General features: G+C 41.0%; 2 protein-coding genes across 3 annotated transcripts in view; both read right to left on the bottom strand.

Annotated features, from left to right (window-relative positions):
- The window catches only part of entpd1 (ectonucleoside triphosphate diphosphohydrolase 1), a 185,760-nt gene that overhangs the window by 115,332 nt on the left and 50,738 nt on the right, over positions 1 to 19,690 (bottom strand). The gene's annotated exons all lie outside the window — the stretch shown is intronic.
- dock1 (dedicator of cytokinesis 1) overlaps positions 1,578 to 19,690 on the bottom strand; it is a 173,354-nt gene continuing 155,241 nt past the window's right edge. For both annotated transcript variants that reach the window (XM_069713097.1, XM_069713099.1), the window contains exons 45-52: positions 19,369 to 19,545; positions 17,838 to 17,921; positions 10,633 to 10,770; positions 9,355 to 9,497; positions 8,801 to 8,999; positions 7,166 to 7,337; positions 6,230 to 6,381; positions 1,578 to 4,362 (exon numbers count right to left, since the gene is read on the bottom strand). In XM_069713097.1, the coding sequence (XP_069569198.1) occupies positions 4,267 to 4,362; positions 6,230 to 6,381; positions 7,166 to 7,337; positions 8,801 to 8,999; positions 9,355 to 9,497; positions 10,633 to 10,770; positions 17,838 to 17,921; positions 19,369 to 19,545 (1,161 nt within the window). In that variant the 3' untranslated portion in view covers positions 1,578 to 4,266. The remainder of the gene's footprint in view (positions 4,363 to 6,229; positions 6,382 to 7,165; positions 7,338 to 8,800; positions 9,000 to 9,354; positions 9,498 to 10,632; positions 10,771 to 17,837; positions 17,922 to 19,368; positions 19,546 to 19,690) is intronic.

The following is a 19,690-nucleotide window of genomic DNA, read 5'->3' as shown; positions in this document are numbered from 1 at the left end:
TATTGTTTTACAACTTTAAATCACTGCGAATGTAAACTTTGAGTGTCAAACCCCAAAGGTGTTTAAAATCGAAGTGAAAAAAAACCCAACCTATTTAAATTAGGAACAAATAAAAAGGATAAATTACTGATTGCAGAAGTTTTCAACCCCCCCCTCGACTCAATATTTAGCAGACGTGCAGTAGGAGGGTGTAACTGTGTCAGCTTTGAACATCTGGATGCTGCAATTATCCCACGTTCATATTTGGAGAATGGGTTGTTTTATTATTTTCTGTTTCTGTTTTTCTCATTTTCTTTTCTTGTTATTCCATTATTTTACATTTTTTAAAACTAATGTGATCACGTGACCACATGACGTGTGATTCTGCAAATTTGAAACATGTATTTCGCCCATGGGAAACATGTGGTTTTGGAACATTTTCATGGTGTTATGTGCGAAGCCAATGTAGATTCCCATGTGAAAACATTACTACATATTTGCCCCATGTAATCACGTCAGAAAATGTGGTAAATATGTATCCCATGTGAAAAACATGGGAAACTCATTTGTTTTTTCTTTAAGGGTTACACTTCATCCTTACTTGAAAGAAGCAATGACTTATAATAATAATAATAATAATAATGTCCTATCGAGTTTATTACCTCCACAAATACACTGCATGACATTATTATTGTTGTGGCTTTAGCTTCGCTGCTCTTTGCGAATTGACCGGTGACCTTCCAGTCGGATTTAGAGCTCACCGTGTGCAGAAATGTTCCCGTATCCCTTCTCTGATTGTAAGTTTCCAGTAACCTTGTGGCAGATTTGTTAGTTAGTTTGTCTTTATAGTTTAGTCTTGGCCAGGATATCCACAAAGCTGTTGGATTCTCCAAATTAAGTGTTACTATTTAACCTAAAGTCCCCTGTCGGACCTCGACTCCACAGGCGATCTCTGTTTAACTGCGTAATTATGCAACCACGGATAAGTGGCGGCGTGTCGCTGTCAAGGTTTGGGTGGGGTGAATACATTCTTTTTAGGCCTTATTCACAGAAGACGTTCTGTCGCAGAAGAGAGAGCACAGGTGTCAAAAATAAAATGCTGGCTGAATTGTAATTAGCTGCTACAGTTTCAGGCTGCTGGATGCCAGCTCGCTGTCACGACTTACTGGGTTACTTAAATAGAATTGAGCCATTGTTAATGTTATTAGTGGCTGCCTTTATGTTGTTTAGCAGCTCACTGGCCAACACTGAAGCACTCTGCAGTTTGGCTTGTATCTATGGATCGGTAATAAGAGGCGGTTGTTAAGTTAGTGGCCTATACTCTCCTTCAGCTGTATGGAATCAATTGTAACTCTACATTTCAGCGGTTTGACGTTCAGGTTTACCATGTAGTGGGTCGGGCACGCATCAGCACTGGCAAAAAGGCTTCAATGAACACCATCTTGTTTTTGTTATTGTAAGCAGAGTATGGCAGTGTTGGAAATGGTCCTGAAAGAGAGTCACGTATTTGAGATGAAATGGAGGAAAGAATGACAAAAGATTCAGAACCATAGAAAATCATGAGAGAAAATAACACGGGCATCATAGCAAAAGGTGCATTTTTATTGAATATTATTTTGTCTATTTCTTTCTGTGTTTGGGGAGCAATTTGTCATGTCGACAGCTGGTATGTGGTCAAATGAGATGCACATACCTCGCACTAGATCTTGTACTGGTAACATATACACAACAACGGCACCAGGATTAAATGGATTTTACTGTTTGGCCAAGCACACATATGAGAAAAGGGAAAACGGAGTTTGTTTGAGTGTTGCAGGAAGCAAGAAAGGACATGGAGTAGATTGCAGATGACTATCAATGTATAAGTTTAATAATAATACTTTTTTTTAAAGCTTTACTACTGTTATGAATATTTCGAGCCCTTTAGGACTGGGATCCTCAACAGGATCCGTTGAGGATTAAATACACAATTCAAATTATTTACTTTTGTTTATTGCTGAACCATTAGGAAGCCGCATAGGATTCTGCATTTTGATAGTGGGTGAACTACCCACATATTAATGAGACTTTTTATAGTCTGACAAGATACGTTGAAACAACCCGTGAGCTAGTGGTGCTACAAGAGGTCTCCTATGACTGCTTTTCCCCAAGTAAAACTCTAAGGGAAAAGATGTCATTCAGTGTTCTAATTAGGACGAGAAAGCTTTATAAACCCCAACTTCCTTCAGATAAAAACACCTTCAAACAACAGAGGCTACGGTTTTGAGTATTTCTCCTCAGGCAGACACCCACTCACAAAGTGTCAGCAGAATAGGAGAGCAGTGGAATATGAGCCACCTGGGGCAAACACTTCAAAAAGGTCCCACGAGCTGGTTTTATGGTACACACAGCGGGGCGTCTGTGTGCACTTACCCGATGTGCAAAGGACGGTTCAGAAAATGAAGGCACGACAGCACAAATTTACAGCAGCTTTGAGCCGCTAGAGCACAAGTGTACAAGTGGAAATGGAGAGAAACATAGGTACTCAAAATATGTTCAATGTTGATAAGAAGTTAGAAGACTCGGTGAAGTGAGTGCTGTCTTGATATGGGAAGGAGGATGACTCATATATTCATAAGATACCTAAAACACCACCCTTCATCATTTGTTCTATAAAATTATGAATAAAGACTATTTCTTAAAATCTGAATGCCTCAAACGTTGTCACAAAACTTTGTATTGGCCACGTTGTTCCACCGGCAACCAGAGTAATGCGCATATTACTAACCTAATTAAAGTGTAATTTCATTTAAAGCTGCAGTGCAACAGATGATTATAAACTGACTTAATGGTTCAAACTCCATAATTTTGCAGTCATAATACATTAAATGCGTTGCGCACAGAAAGCTGGGAGAAAATAAAAACCTGTCAGACAAAGTTAAACATTATAATAAAAAAATAATTGAACTTATTTGCAAGTTGTGTTATTGAGCTGCAACAGTGTGGAAAAACCACAGTTTTATAAATGGAGAAACTTCAGTATGACCTTCAGCAGTCCCAAATTCGAGATGGTATGAAGCAGGACAAAGCTGGCATCTGTGGTTTGTTTGCTCGTCAATGCTGCTCCACTGTTCTTCAAATATGGGTCACATTCCAGATTCACGCATTCAATTTTGAAAGGAGAAGCGATCACTTGGTGAGCAGACACATTATGTAAATGACATTGCATCGGCGTATATATAATTCCATGGCGTAACATGTCCTGATAACACACCACTCCTGCGTGTTGATACCGAAGTGTCTGTTGTGACGGCTGTCAATCAAGCGGGCGGAAAGCTTCGTTCCTGTGTTCCGTTGAAGGGAAGAAACACATACAGATTGGCTGTTTGTTTGGGTTTCTGAAATGTGCAAACACTCGCATCTATTTTCAGCATCTCTTGCTGAAGACAGAAATAATGAGGAAAAGGCTCTTTTTTCTTTTTTTTTAAATACATACATTTGAAAGTTTATTCAGAAGTCATGTCAGTAGTGAATTGGGAACAGTCAATATTATAGAAATCCAAGGTTACAGCAATCTAGGACAGGTTCGGAACAATGATAATGCGATAGGAGTTAGTTGTATGTGCACTCCAAAATTTTACCAATAAAATCCATGATAGGTTTATCACATACCAACTCGGTAAAGTCCCTGTCAATTCAAAACCTACAAGCCCTTTTTTTTGTTTCATATAAATGCCACTTAATCTAATGATACGTTAATACAAAAAGAGTCATGATCAAATAACATACAAAAAAAACCCTGAAATAAAATAAAAATCATATATACAAACCTCTGTACATAGTGGGAATATGAATAAAGGAGACAGAAATTATGCTTTAGTGAGCTATTTGCTCTCATACAGTTGAGAGTGTATCGGTACTAGTTGTTGGTCCAAGCTTATCTGTCTGAGCACAATTTCACGTCATGATAAAATCCGGAAGTGGCACGGTGTCGGTCGTCGACAGCGTCTACAGATTCAGTGACTACTCATCTGCGCAACGTGCTCCCTGTTGCAGTGTGCATCATCGTCAAACAGAAGGCAAAAGAATAAGGGGAGAAAAAGTAATGATAAAAAAATAAAATAAAAAAAAAATAAGATGATAAGAGTGGGTGGGCTGCAGTGAGGTATTCATCTTGTCAAGCTAGGACAGCGGGCGAGGAATGTGTGGGTAAAAAGGGCCACTTGTCTGGGGGGAATAGTTACGGCTGATGTTGTTTTTTTGTTGTGTTGTCAGTGTGTCGTTTGGTCCTACTGTCAGCTTCTTTGTTTACTGTACAATTCCTGAATCGATGGAGGCCTGCTTCCTGGTGGTCTTGGGAGGAGGTGGCGGAGGGGTCTTGCTGGGCAGAGGTGGTGGAATGTGCTGCAAACAGACAAAAACAAAAACAGCGACCCTGAAATCTCATTTCTTCTTAAAGTCAAGACAACTTTCCATTGAACTTCGAAACACAAGATTAAAATCTGCTATCAGTCACTTATGATATGATCAGCGTACACAACATCTATTACAGATGTTCACTGCATTAAACCCTACGAACCCTCTGCTATTTTCAGGGTATTTAGCTACCTTCACTTTTAAGCTTAAATCTCGGTAATTATTGGGGCTAACCATTCCTGCTATATCGTGTTATTTTCAGGACAGTCGAGGCTGTTAAAAATCTTTCATCATTTGATTTGCTGATACTTTATATTGTTTTTTTCATATTAGCCTTAATAGCAAGGATTAAAAAAAAAAAAAAAAAAAAAAGGTCTAATAAAATTGCTGTTTTTACATGTATCACGCCATTAAATATTGTCAGCAGAGGTATCGTTAAACAAATACATTATTATTATTATTTATTTCATACAAAGTGGGATGTAATGTCGGCCCTACGCTGGAGATAATGCACAGAAGTCAGCTGTGATTTAAAAACATTGAAACTTTTTGTCACAGAGAAACGACAGACATCATCCGAAAGGGTAAGTTCTGCTGTTTATTGTGATATACAGCACGTTGGGAAGCGACTGGGACTTTGGGAATAATACAATCAACAGTAGCGGGTGTGGAGATGGACGCAGAGCTATTCAAAAGACAATTCAATTTAATGTAACTTAAAAGTCCATTTCCTCACACAGATGAGGCAGTGACATTGTTAGAAAGTTGAAGTCGTGCAGCTTCATAGGAAATGTGCTGCATCTTTCTGTAAGAAATACTCACTGCGCAATTTAAGATAAGAAGGGGTAGGAATTTGGACGTAATTATTATTATATTAATGGTTAAATGATCAGAGTGCCGACTGATAACCAAAAGCAAAATCTACAAATACTAATGTTTTCTGATCAATTAATAGTAGATGACACACTTATTAGCTGAAAAACCTAACGTGTTTTCATCCAGAAGTCTTACTATTAATATTTTTATGGATATACTCATATTTTGGTGGATAAAAATTCAGGACTGGAGATTTTCTGTTGCCTTGAGATAAATGGAAGGTGATGTCTATTCAGTTTTGATAGAAAAGGTGTCAGTTGTTTAAGCCCTTCTCTCCACCTGCTTGCCCTCCCTGCAAACACCTGACTATTCAACAAAGACACGACACAAGGAGCAACGCTCGTTGCCGACCTCACCTCTGCCTCCGTCTCAGACTGTAAATGAGGAATGGCTGTCACTCAGTCTGCGAACATCTGCTCTCACTATATTACTGTCAGTCTACTGGCACACTGTGCGCCCATGCTCTGTTTTACTGCCTGTCCAAAGCCCGTGACAGCGGATAAATAAGATTAGTTAACGGAATGGCGATGGTGAGAGGATGGCGGGAGTAGAAGTCGGCGAGTGTGGAGAGACGAGCCGCTGATTAACAGCAGGAGGGCTTCTGATGGATGCGAGAGGTAAAGTAATCATCCAATCAATCACGTCTGAGCACCGGGCCGGCTGGGGGGAAGGGGGAGGATGAGTATAAATAACAGCAGGGTTGGACGGCCGGGTGTAAGCCCTCGCTGCTATCTGACTGATGCCCACACTCCTCTGTGACACACATTACAAAATGACGGACAAATGCAGCCCAAGCGCGAGCGTAAAATGTACGTGCGCACGCACATCGACGCACGCACATTAACAGGGGACGTACAAGAGTTGGGGGGAGAGTGGAGGAGGTTGACCCAAATGTCAAGTGTGTGTAGCGGTCGCTTGTTTCATTACAAGTGCCATGCATCATTAAGGAGCTGCTCTCAGCCCTAATTAAAACACCTACTCTTTGATGTGGAGGAGGTGGTGGAGGCGTCGAGGGACTCGTCAAGTCTTGATTATCTAGCAGGTTGCCGTAATCAGCTGTGCTGCCTTTCACCGGCAGCGGAGGAGGGGTTTCACCCTTGTCAGAGCAGCCCATCCCGTTCAGCTCCAGACCTGTGCAAGAGGGCGCTCATCAGCTCACATTCATCATCAAACCGCGTCAGTATTTCTTAACTGCTGGGACCCAGAACAGGTCACAGAGCTCATTTCTGCTGAATTCTCTTAACTGAGACTAATTATATGTTTTTAAAAAAAAAATCGAGGACAAAAGATGAGAAATTTAATTTCGGAGAGCAACATTACTGCTCTGGTGAAGCTGTGAAACACTAGTCAGTGGATCTTAAAGTGGCCGTGACTGATATTTTAAAATAGAAATGTGTCAAATGACGATGTGGAAACAGAGTGACGATGTCAAAGGGGTCTCTCAGTGATGGACCTAAAGAGAATTATCAGCTCAGTCTGCACTTTATGGAGCTCTACACAGAGTTTCAGTTGCAAATTTACTGTTAATGTACCTGTTCCCATAATGTCATATAAGGCTGCAACAGGCAGCTGTTTTCAACTCTAAAAATCCACCATACACAGCAGTAAATGCCAGACAGACACATTAGAAACTAGCTGATGAACATTGTGGAGCATTTAGCAGTTAAAAAGCCAGAGTCGACTTCAGGAATCAGCAAAGACCACAGTGGAGCCCAAACACAGAGCTAAAATAAGAGTGAAAATTGGACTTGTGTTCGCTATGTGGCCAGAAACACGACTCCACACGATAATGTTGCTCCGTAACTACTGGATGTGTAAATGTGTGCAAGTCTCGTCTAATAAGTTCAACAAACTGAAGCAACTTTAAAGGTGATGATGTTAAGTTGCATTGAGAGTAAAGTAAGATGGCTCTTACTGGAAAGAGTGAGTAGGCTAAAGGAGGCCTTGCTCCTTGGAGTGATGGGTGGAGGTGCCGATGAGGAGGAGGAGTTGGAGGAAGCAGGTCCAGGGGACACCGAGAGACGACGGTCTCCTCCCATCTGGTTGAGAACTTGACTCCGTGGTCTTTGAGGCCGCAGAGGGCTGATCTGTGTCATGATGGAGAAGAAAGTGATGGGAGTCATTACAGAGTGCTCAAAGTAAAACAACTCAAATCAAACAAGTCAATAAAACAGAACTGAGAACATCTACAGTGTGGTAAATGAGTTGAGACTGATGAAATATAACAAAAGATCAATAAAAGATCATTTAAAGGGGAACATTAGTTTCACGTGTCCTTTGGGACCGCTGTGTGTGTATTCACACTCATATTAAGGCCGCTGTTTGTATTCCTAGAGGAGAAACCATTTGGATAAATGTGCTCGTTGGGTTGCAGTATCTTATTTGTGGTTACAAATAATTGTTTGCATGCAAGACCGTGTTTTCCCCACTTTATTATGGCTGGAATTTTAATATGAAAATATATGTCCTCGGGGCTATTCCGCACTGTAGGCTACATTAACAAACAACTTTGTAATTGGCCAAACTCAGGCATCAGGGAGACACTGAAAATAACACACTTCATCCAGGGATGTAATTTTTCTCCAGGATGTAAAAACAGAAATTTATATTGAGCATGAAAAAGCAATTTCTTGATTTTTTTTTGGTGGTCCCAATTATTCTTTCAAATGCTACTTCTGTATCCTGCAACTGTTTGGTGATCACCACAGACTCCTTGGTCCTCTACTCTTGACCCTTGAGGCATGAGGCTTCCATCACGAGCCAGACAGCTCCACCATCGCTGGGGGCTTCCTTTGGATTCTTTTCCTGTCCTTATCGTAACGCTGTTAGCCAAGGAGCATTCCCAGCGGGCATGCAGAGCACAGTGATACCTCTGTGCTGTAATGGATACAGCGGCGGTCAAGAGGGGCATGAGCACAGCAGAGAGAGGGGGAAGATAAATATACAGTATGTGCAGAAAAAAGAGAATTAGGGGAGATGACTGGTAAAATTGTGAGCCTCGCGATGTAGAGCAGAGAAGACGAGCAAGAGAAGAAAATAAAAACCAAATCGAAGACTTGAAGAGAGGAGAAAATACGACAGAGAGCCTGCAGATCCGGCTCGAGATACGTCTTGTGGTTTCTTGAGACTTTCTGACATGAAAGACAAGAAAATCTAACTCCAGAATAACACTACAAAACACAGGGGTCTCTGTCTGTGCTGTTGCACATTGATTTTGTATACTGTTTGATTTCTTGTGTGCAAGTGGAAGATTTAGCGCAACGGTTGCATCAGAAGATCAAAGGATTACCTGTCAGCCCAAATGTTCATGTCATTTTCTTTCCATTAACAGCTTCCTGACGTTTATCTTTTTATTTACAGCAAATTTCATTCCAATTTTGAAGGTGAGAGAGTTCAATACAGCTATAAGAGAACGGGAATGGTTAAAGAGAGCAAATGAATGGGAAAAAAAAATACAACAACAAAACTAAAAGAAACAAAGACTGCAGAGCTACTTCAGGATGGAGAAGAGAAAAGAACAAAACGGGAAATCGAAAAAGTTTAGAAGTACCGTCTCTGAGAGTATGACAGCTTCGGCTGGCTGCAGAGGGATTTCCGTTGTCTTCATCTCTTTGTCAAAGACCTCCTGGTGCTTACTGTTCCTCTTCTCCTTCTTTTTCTCCTTGCGGTCCCTCTCAGGTTCGTCCCGGTCCAGTTTGTCCTGAGACTTGGTGTGCAGCTTCTTTGGCAAAAGAGGCTCTAGAGCAAAGCTGAATATAAATAAGAAATAAAATCAAATAAAGGGAAAGTGCAAACAAACACAAGTCATCAAAACTTCATCAACTAATTTTGTACTTTAAATAATATGCTGACTCATGCTAGAGAACCTAATGAACTAGTCCTTCATCAGTAGTAAACTACATGTAAGAACTACACAACACTTTAAAAAAAGTTTTTCAAGTAACGTTTTGGCTGAATTCTGTTTGTACTGTGAGCTTGTAGAAAAAACAATTTAAGAAAAATGTTTGGTCTTCTTTTCTCTTCTCTCCTTCAACAACTTAAATAGTCAGTACTACAAAAAATAGCTTTGTTCAGAGTGAAGTTGACAAAAGAAGCCGGTGTTACCCATCTGAGCCAGGCCTGGAGGGCGAGTTGTCCGAGGAGATGGAGGTGACTGATGTGACGGACAGCGGTCTCTGGGAGGAGGGCATGGTGAAGGATCGCACCATGGAGTGAGGACGAGGGCCGCGCCGCTCGTCTGCGGTCGGCTGAACCCACAGAGGAAGAGAAACACAAAAAGAATTCAGCCTAAAAGTTTCTGATTACTTTGAAATGATCTATGCATCTTTATTCTTGTTCTAGCTGAGTTTGATCACGAGCGAGCAGAGATTATACTTTGCACAGTTGAGCTGCAGGTTGAGTGCTCCAGACTGGAAAATACTTTTAATGCAGCATTAAAATGTTCCAGGTGCTATTACAACTCAAAATATATAGTTGGTCGTGAATTATAGAAAACTGGTAGTGTGAAGACCGTGTGCAATTTCATGTGAAGCCGATGTACTCCATAGAGCTCCATATGTGGCAACATAATTGAACAAAAATTGAGGAGGAAAGAAAAAAAGAAATATCGTGGTACTAATTTCAGCTGGAACCTGCCGGAAGAAAAATCTGGTAAAAGTAGCTCTGACAATGAACCCCCTCTGCATTTAAAGAGTCTTTTCAAGCGAAGAAAGGGGCCATCGCACATCTGATAGGATAACCTTATTAACACACCCCGGAAAGTGATGGGCTTTTTTCTCTCGTTTTTAAAGGTCACCAACCTCTCCCTTTAAATTGAGCGAACGTCCCTTTACCTCAGGCGAGATTGAAGGAAAAGCTTGGCCAAGCAACAATTAAATCTGCAAAGGAGGAGAGACATGCGAGGCAGTCCCCCCCCCCCCCCCCCCCCACATGCTGACTTAAGCTTAAAGAAAAAGCCCCAGTGTGACATACAGTACATAGTCTGAGTGCAGAGGAATCTAAATTTAGGAATTTGTCGTTAAGTATGATTTAAGTCTTTCCATTTGGTCTCAGAAATGGCATCGAATACTGTTAGCTGTTGTGCTAATTATGTTGCTTGATTTATTTGGCGGTGCTTCGTCACACTGGAATACAGATCCAAGACAGGAAGCAGAGTTCTTCTCAGTTGCTGTTGACTTGTTTGTGTGCAACCTATACGACGCTGCTTTGTCATTTCAGCACACGTCTTAATTTTATTTGGATGTGCTAGTAGCGCTCATACTGCGGTGGCATTTGAAGTAGGAAACACCAGAAAAATAAAAGAAATTCCTTTTGTGCCCGTCAGAATTAGCACAACGAGCTAAACAAAGAAAAGAAGCTTAAGTACAGAAAAAAGGCTCTCACCAAACTCTTTACTCCGTACTGTTTCTCCACCTTCTCCCGCAGTTGCTTGAAGCAGGCCTCCATGCGGTCGTGGAAAGGCCTCAGCGCCTCGGTGACCTTCTCTCCATGAATACGAACACCCTCAGCGAGATGTGGGATCTGGCGGAAACAAAAAAAGAGCAGCACATGACACCTTCATTAAACACACCCCCGGGGAGACGTGTTAATGTTTCATTCATCAGAGGAATACGTTACTGTCCTCCCATATACATTTAATTTAATGGCCCCCTTGGCAGTGCATACTCAGCACAAGCAAGTGAAAGTGCATCAGTTTGAATGTATGCACAAAGAGGAACTATCACTGCTACCATATCCAGGTGAAAGCAGGGAAAGCTGTTGCCATGACACTCACACTTCCTTCCCCCCCACCACCAACATCAACACATCATACCGTGTATATTAAACATGGCAACGAGGGAGCACGACTACACGTATAGGCATCTACATCATGTGGTGGATGTTTTCTTCTCCACCTCTGACGTACATAACGACGCAGTGCAGCCTTTTCAAGCACGCTGCTGCCTCTGCACACTGTAGGAAGCTGGTGAATAACAAAATCTAAAAGACATAACAGATGCAACTCAGGTAAAAAACGAGGGGTAGGAAGACGGAAGGAGCACGAGCAAAGGGTGAGACTGAAACTGCTGAAAACTAGTAATTAGGAAACCCCGGTGCTACAGTCAGTGTCAGCAAGCTCTGCTGACTAAATCTGGCAAGAGGAGAAAGCGTCATCCCTAGGGGGGGAGGGAAGGTGTGTGTGTGTGTGTGTGTTTCTGTGCTACATGCCATCGTTGGCTGTGGCAAAGCAGTGAAAAATTGCACAATAACGTGCCAGAGAGAAGCAGAGATGTTACCGTCAACTGTGGTAATAGCAGGCCTTTTCCTTCCCACAGCAACTCTAAAAATATTCCCCGACAGTCTCACTGCTGTAAGTGAGAAATACTGTTAAGGGTGAAAGGAAAGCAGCTTCTGCTTTTATGCTTATGAATAAGTAAAAACAAAAAAAGATGCCACGTTAAAGGGAGTTTTATTCAAACATTTATGTCAACTGATCCCGTTCAGATAAGGAAACGGTAAAGTACAGAATACATCTCGTACCTCATTTTAAGTAGAGTATCCTTTAATGCTAACAAATTCACCTCCACCCCAAAGCAAATGGTACACGGACTCTGCTCAGATTGCAAAGAAGGGTGTGAAGTATCTGGCAGGTGGGCCAGTAAAGAGAGGAGTCTGTGTTTGTTTGTGTGTGTGTGTGTGTGTGTGTGTGTGTGTGTGTGTGTGTGTGTGTGTGTGTGTGTGTGTGTGTGTGTGTGTGTGTGTGTGTGTGTGTGTGTGTGTGTGCTAACCCGAGATTCCCCAGAGCCTGTTCGCCTTTCTTCTTTCCTCTGAGGGTAAACTGCCCCTCCACAGCAGACTATAGCATGCCCTGACTTCACTCAGCTGGCACACAACACCAAGTCAGTTTCGTGATGCAACCTTTTGTAATAATATCGAGCGGTGCATGTTTTATTTTTTCGAACACAAGGTGGGCTTATTAACGGAGGAATATTACTAATGCAGACGCACACGACTGTAACGTGGCAGGCTGAAAAAGGGGATTCATTTCAAGTTCTCAGCTGTGTAATACACACTGCACTTATACATTAAACAGGATCCTGTGGTAGGAGAAGTACCTGCCGAGCAAGTCGGCTAAAAGAAAAAAAACAAAAAGAAGATACTGAGAAAGTATTCACAGTGGCTAAAATCCAGGATATTTCACTGACTGAATGGACGCTCAGGCACAGAAAGATAAATGAGAGGAGGCTACAGACACCCTGCGAGGATTTCCCCTGATATTGAGCACCTTCATCATCACTGCTGGGACCTCTTGGAGGAGGGAAGAGAGACTGAGAAAGAAAAAGGTGAAGGGAAGGAAAGAGAGGTAAGATGGGGAAGAGTGTTTGGAGTCAGGGAAAAGAGGGGGAGAGGAGTTAGAAGGACGAAGTGTTGTGAGATGGAAAAGCTCAGAAAGAAAGAAAAAAAAACAGCGAGAGTGAAAGCTGAGGCAAGATTCACGTCTCCCAGGATACCCACATCTTTTTATAGACCTTAGGATGATTGAGTGCGACTGAGTGGAGGCATGGCAACAGAATTCTGCTTGGTGGCTGCATGGCGATAAGCTTATTGTGGAAGACACTTAGGCTCAAGGTTGCCAACACATGCACACATGCACGCACACACACAATTACATGTAACAACTTTTTAAGGAAGCTTTTATTCCTCTCCAGCGATTTAAGAGAGACCTCAGCTTTACAATTTGGGATATCAATAAGTTATATTACCTCATGAGAGGCTGAGGTGAATATTACATAATTAGACACTGGAGACTGTGCTGCATTTACAAAAACCCATCACTGAGTCCACACTAAATATTATCTCACAAAAGCACAACAATGCATACTGCAGAAATTTGTTTGCGCAGAGAAATGGGAACATTTTGTCCTTTTTAAAAGGAGAAAATGTAAAAGCTGGAGAGTCAGAGATACTTAAATGTGAGCTGGAAAAGCGAGGTGAGGCCTAAGGTTTTGTTGGTCATCACATGTCACAGCATGTCACCGTTACAGTGCCAGCTTTAACAGCTAGACAATTCGAAAATGGCAAGAACAACATTTTCATTGGGATACTTTGGGTTTTCTTTCCTGATATTGAGAAATACTTGACAGGCAGTCAAACCAACCAACCAACCACGCTTTGTATAAACCTGCAGACAGCTAGCTAACAAGGCTAGACAAACTGAGGGCACAGAATGTTACTCTCCCGGCACAAAACACGAGGCACAGCAAACGAGTGGCTGCTAAATAGAGCTGAACATCTACAGCTAAAGAGTCACGTACTTTTCTCTGGAGCTGGAGGATCAAACCAGAGCAAAAAACAATTAAGTATTGGACTTATATCGATCAGAAACTAGACTCCAATAGGATGCTCGTGTTGTTCTGTGTCCACTAGATGTGTAAGAAGGAAAACTGTTTGCTGAGAGCCATAATAAACGGACCTGTTGCAGAGCTCTCTCTTCAGCTTTGTGTGTCTCTGATTCAAGCAGCCAATGATACGATTTGCTTAAAAGCAGACAGTTAGCCATGGTTAAGGTTAGCCATGAACATTTGATAAACCTCTGTTAGCTCAGAGCGAGCTTTCTTTTATTGTGTTTTGGAGCTTTTGTGCCTCCTAGTGGCCAAAAATAATTTACTGTACCTTTAAATGTGGTGTAAATAACCAGGATATCATAAACCCATAGACGTTTATTGTAAGCAAACTAAACCCTATTTAGAACGAAGGAGCAATTAAAACAATACACCTGGCATTAGTACTTAACCATAAAAGTTGCCAGTTTCTTTTCTGTATTCTTCCATAATGCATTAATGCAAGGTTAATGTTACCTTATCTATATGAAAGTTGTGCCATCATAAATCCCTGCTTAAGTAAAACTTAACTGAAGATGAACTCTACAACCACCTTTCTCACCACTTTTTTCGGTGGACTGCGGTGATGGCAAATTGGGCGCCTGCCCCATTTATGAACAAGCAGATGCTAGTATAATCAGATTAAAAGTACAGAGGAAATGGCACCGGTGTTTAATATAAGCAGTGTCTCTCAGAGCCAACTGTTCTCACCTGAACCCCGTCACTCTACTCCTCTCTGATTCACAATAAAAAAAAAAATACTTCTAGCCACACTGAGAGAGCCATACTGGCTTTGAGATGTCTGGTATTAAGGCGGTGATGGCATATTAAGAACTTTCATAAAGGTCTTAAAGGTCTTGGAGATGTATACATCCATCGGTGGGTCAGACAGACTAATAATCAGACTACTACAATGCAATACAACGACTGAAAAAAGGGACCAAAAGCACAGTTAAAAACCTTTGTCAGAAGACACAATAGCGGAAATAGAATTGTTGGTGACAGATTCTGTTTCTATCCGTGTGAACAGGCCTGCTGATGTCCTGGTGAAAATGACCCTCAGGTGATCATTTAGCTCCCCTTAAATACTTTTAATAGAGTGGATCATGCAGCAGTCGAGAGTTTGAGGCACTAATTTAGGCATCTGTCCAGAGCATTTGCTAATTATTAGCAAAAACATCACTGAAAACACCTACTTTGTATTTGCCAGGGAGCGCTTTACAATTCCTAATTTCCTGATTTCCAGTTATTCATTTCCTCTCTAATTACTAGATGAGGACAATGGGTATTTCAGAATAACAGTGCATACAGGCTCATTTCTCCCCGTTTAGTTTGTTCACTGGAGCAGGCTCGCCTTCATTTGTCTCATTTAGACAGATTCAAGGCGCGAGATAAACAAGCATGCCAGCTCTGGCAGGGAGACAGCTGATACCATTTCAAATCTGCCTCAGTCATCTGTTTAAAACTTTCTGGTAAATATGTTTGTCGTGAGCTCAGTAAGTAGATATTTCTACTTTCTGTATGACATGTCTGTGTTATGATCACACCCAACAACTTCAATCGTTTCTTTTTGTGCTGGGAGAATAAAGATACCATGATTTTCAACTGGTTAAGGACACTTTAGGGCTGAAACCGTGGCCAAGATAAAGCAAGTCCTTCTTCTTGCACTGGTAGGAAGTGGTTGAAGGTAACAAAGTAGATTTACTGAAGTACTGGCGTTAGACACAACTTTGAGGTACTTGTACTTGAGTATTTCCATTTCCTGCCACTTTATACTTCCACTGCACTGTATTTCAGAGGTTACTATTGTGCCTTTTGCACTACATTTATTTGGCAGATGTAGTTACTTTTAGGATGAAGATTTGGCACAATGGATAATATTTCAGATGTTTGCAAGTTGTTAACGACTCCACCAAATCTGGATTTTTCCTTCAAAAGGTCTCACATGGCTTCATTTCAATAAATGTTCAAATGATTCAACTTCTCACCAAAAAAAAAAGATTACAAGTCTAGAAACAGAAAACAGATCTGTGGATCAGAACTGATTTTTCTCATCTGCTGTCCCTGAATATAAAACAAGATATAAAGTAGTTTAAACCAGCAGCACCTGCAGCCACAACAACAGTAACATGCCGCTTACACACTGATGCTTCAGTATTAATAATCTAACCATGTCATATAATAATATGTCAGTCAGATGCTTCTGTACTTTTACTTAAGGAGGATTTTTTATTTATATATATAGTATTTTTTTATCTTGCTGCATTGGTCCTAAATAATTGGTACTAAAGAAAAGGATGTGAAAATTCCTCCACCATTTCTGGTAGGACAGACGTGTAGATGAAAGATCCTGACAATTAGCACTGTAGGCGGGGTATCATTTCAAATTGCAGTGTGATATCTAACTTCATTTTAGACCAGCTGAAATCTCAAATGGATGCTGGGAAGGATCTGTCTCTTTGACATCTGAGCAGTACACAGGAGTCAACACAAAGCTACGAAACAAAGGTAGTCATACCAACATTACTGTTCACTGCTTTTGCTCCAAGGTGGATATAAAAATAACTGAAGGGTCTTTTAGGAAAATCTAGTCGCACACTCCAACCTTGTCACATATGATGTATTTGTGATATTTGCAACTTTCCAGGAGTGATGAAGCAGCGACACATTTATTTTTAGGTTTCCCTCACTGGCTTTGTCAACTTCTACTTCAGTAAGTGGTTTCCTACATTTCACCATGTTCTGTTTTCATAAAATGCATATAGAAAACTAGACAAATATGGAAAATAGTAATTATAAAAAAAAGTCTTATTTCTAAGGTAAGATTTGAGCAGCATCACAAATGACATCAAAGTTGAAGCAATAAGGCAATATGAGGCTTGCATACCTCTGCACGAACCATTGTGCCTCAAAGACAAAAGGTTTTACAAACACAAAAGAGCCAAACTTTTCAGATTTAGATTCAGATTCTCCACTCGAGATGCAGAGCACAAAGTTGACCTATTTTACAACAACTGAGACAGGAACAAGCACTGAAAATTCAATTAAGTCTGGTTTTCCTTACAGTGAGCGGTAGGAAGCAGACAGAAAGAAGTTCTTGTATCTGCGCTCAATTCCTGTGAGGCAGGAAACCATGACTTCCTGAGTATTAAAGTGACCCAAAGTGCAGAGCTAAAGAGTTACGCGAGAGTAATAAAAGAAACAAACAAAAAAAACAACAACTGCGAAAATCTACTAGCATTCTGAAATCCCAAAAGGAGGACGGTTTTGCTGTTATTAAAATAGCCAGGAGTTAATTCATCAAAAATTAACCACAAATGAGCCAAAGATCTATTAAACAGCATGCGTTGTATTCCAACAACCTATACGTGTATGAGCATTCCTTGTCTGCTGCGTGTGCACTTCCTTCGGGCTCTGTGAGGGTGCGAAGCTGGCAAAACTGCCAGTGCTGATCTCTCGCTGTCTCTCTGCAGCAGAGCATCTTATGTTTGCTTCAGCACTCCCCCCTCGCCGTTATCTCCCCTGAACTCCTTAACACACTTTACCCCTGCTCACTTCACTGAGTGCCATTGGACACTCACCCTCACAAGTTCTGCAAATGATATTATATTTTCAGCAAGACTTTTTTTTTGCAGCAAAAGTGCTTTAGTATGAATGCGATAAAGTACAGAACAGAAACACTGTCCTTCAGCATTTAAACTGTCCTCTGATATATATGCAGGACTTTCAGGTGTAGAAACACACTGCGGGGTGTCTGCATGGCGTTCAGCTGGTGGTGCAGGGCTCCCCAAAATTTCTGGTGCCGATTTCATTGATAAACTCGAAACTCCAATAATTTGAACCATAGTGACTTACATAAAAGACCACTACGCTGTCAGCACCTGAGAGGCTAAGTGAGTAGCCCAAAGCAAATTCATGCCAATTAAGGATCAATTAGGCGCAAAAAGGCCAAGTGGCACGAATGCACATTTTCATGCCTCTAATGCTCCTCCAAACCATCCAATCCACGCTCAGTATTTTGGCTGCTTGTAGGCCGTGTCTTCCTCTGCTCTTCACGTGCCATGGAAAAAGAAATACCACGGGATGTGATAGAATAAGTCGTCTTTTAAAGTTAACGACAGGTGACGAGCTCTGTTCCTTGATCCCTGACATCTTTGGTGAAACTACAGTGTGATGCTTTACCATAATTATCTGCATGCAGATAACCATTCTAAGATTCAGTCTCACCTGCCAGGCAATAAAGTCCTTTAGTTTCTCTATCTTCTCAAGGTCCTCTGGGTGCTCCAGTGTGTACTTGTCATTGAAGAAGGCCTGGAGAAAGAGAATAGAGACACTTGACTGAGTATGTCTGTACGAAGGGAGGAAAAGCTGCAGTATGTTCATAGTAAAGCAGAGTCTGAAATGTGAAGAAGTTTGTGATGTATATATATATATATATATATATATACACAAAAAAAAGAGCAACAGGGGAGAAAAAAATTGACAAGATAAGGGGGAGTGGTGGGAGGGTCTGTTAAGATGAGAAAAATTTAGTCAAGACATCCGTCTCTCCACCACCACCTGTGCTATTTCACTGAGATGAAGGAGTGACCCCAGGGCAAAAGAATTCCCATCGCTCCTTCTCTCACTCATACGGTACCATTTCACAAGACCATATATCCCAGGTAGGGATGTACGCTCGGAAACCAATAGGCTATTTTTTTTTTTTTTTTTCGTCATTCACATTTTTTTTCCCCTCTCCATGAGTCTCTGTGGTGTTTGGATGAAGAGAGAAATGTGATTGAAAACAGGATACAAAAAAGATTGAGTCGAGCTTTTCAAAGGAGAAAAGTCATATCAAACAAAAAGAGATTCATGATGATCTGTAATGTTTGAAAAGAAGCCGTAAAAAAATCTTAAGGCTGATGGCATGAAAGCTTCTAGGATTTGGAACATGCATGAGATTGATTAGATTCAAGATGATTTCACAGCATTGTATCAATTTTGGGAAGAAAATTTGGTTCATTAGAATTAGTTTAGAATATAATTTTATAATATGATTAAGTGAAGTACCTTAACATGCGTACATCACATGCATAATTATACCTCTTGTTCCTTTTCCAGACATTTAAAATATGTTAGAATGGTTAAAGGAAAAGTTTGAGATAATGGGAAACATGCTTATACATTTTTTTGACAGTTAGATGTAAAGATTGATATTGCTCTGATTTCTGTATGGCAGATATAAAGCTGTTAGCTTAGCTTAGCATAAAAAAGGGAGATGGGGAAACAGCTAGCCTGGCTCAGTCCAAATATAATAATCTCTGCCTATAACAACGTGTTAAAAGTCACACATTCTGTATCATTTGTTTACATTTACAACAATTGAAGGGTAAAAACATCAAGTTGTGTTCTATACCGAGTTATGTGCAGGACTATTTCTTGGCCGGGGTCAGTGAATATCTAAAGTCTCAGCTGAATGGATGACAACCGAACTGTGATGAGACACATTAAGACTCATTCATGAGTTATGAAAGGCGTGCAATGAGTTTTAGAGGTGCAGACAGGCAGATTTTGGTGAGCAGCCTTCCCACATCTATTTTTTATGCTAAGATCGCAGTCTCCAGGTTCTACGGTCGTTTCATGTTTAGTGAAAGCTCAAAAAAGAAAAACTAATCTTTTAAAGCTTCTGTTAAATTAAAGATCAAAATAGAGATTTGAACATAAAGGTTGACAAACTATAGAAACAGTATAGTTTCAGGACTCTTTTCATGATTACCTTCTCGTAGTTGGCAAAACCTCCCATGACAGCTGGGTCCACAATCCCATTCAGCAGCATGGAGAGGGGGTTGATGGGAAGGTTGGAATCATTGAGATGCCTCTGCACCATGCTGCTAATCTTCTCATTGGTCAGCTGCATTGTTTCCATGGCGTTTTCCAGCGGACTGATCTCCTCCTGTGCAGCACAGGAAGGGAAGGTGTCATCAGATACACTCAATAGTTAGTCACCTGTTTCAGCATTTATACACATACATCACTACTGTCTCTGGGATCCCAACAATCAAGTGGAAGCATTTTGTGTTCACCAACATGGGGAAAGG

The sequence above is a fragment of the Brachyistius frenatus genome, unplaced genomic scaffold (genome assembly GCF_029030835.1).
Source record: "Brachyistius frenatus isolate BFR_SWC_R1_liver_20210118 unplaced genomic scaffold, ASM2903083v1 Contig_115, whole genome shotgun sequence".
NCBI classification, from domain to species: Eukaryota; Metazoa; Chordata; class Actinopteri; family Embiotocidae; genus Brachyistius; species Brachyistius frenatus.
The sequence above is the reverse complement of the archived record's forward strand: the minus strand, read 5'-3'. Positions and strand labels throughout refer to the sequence as shown.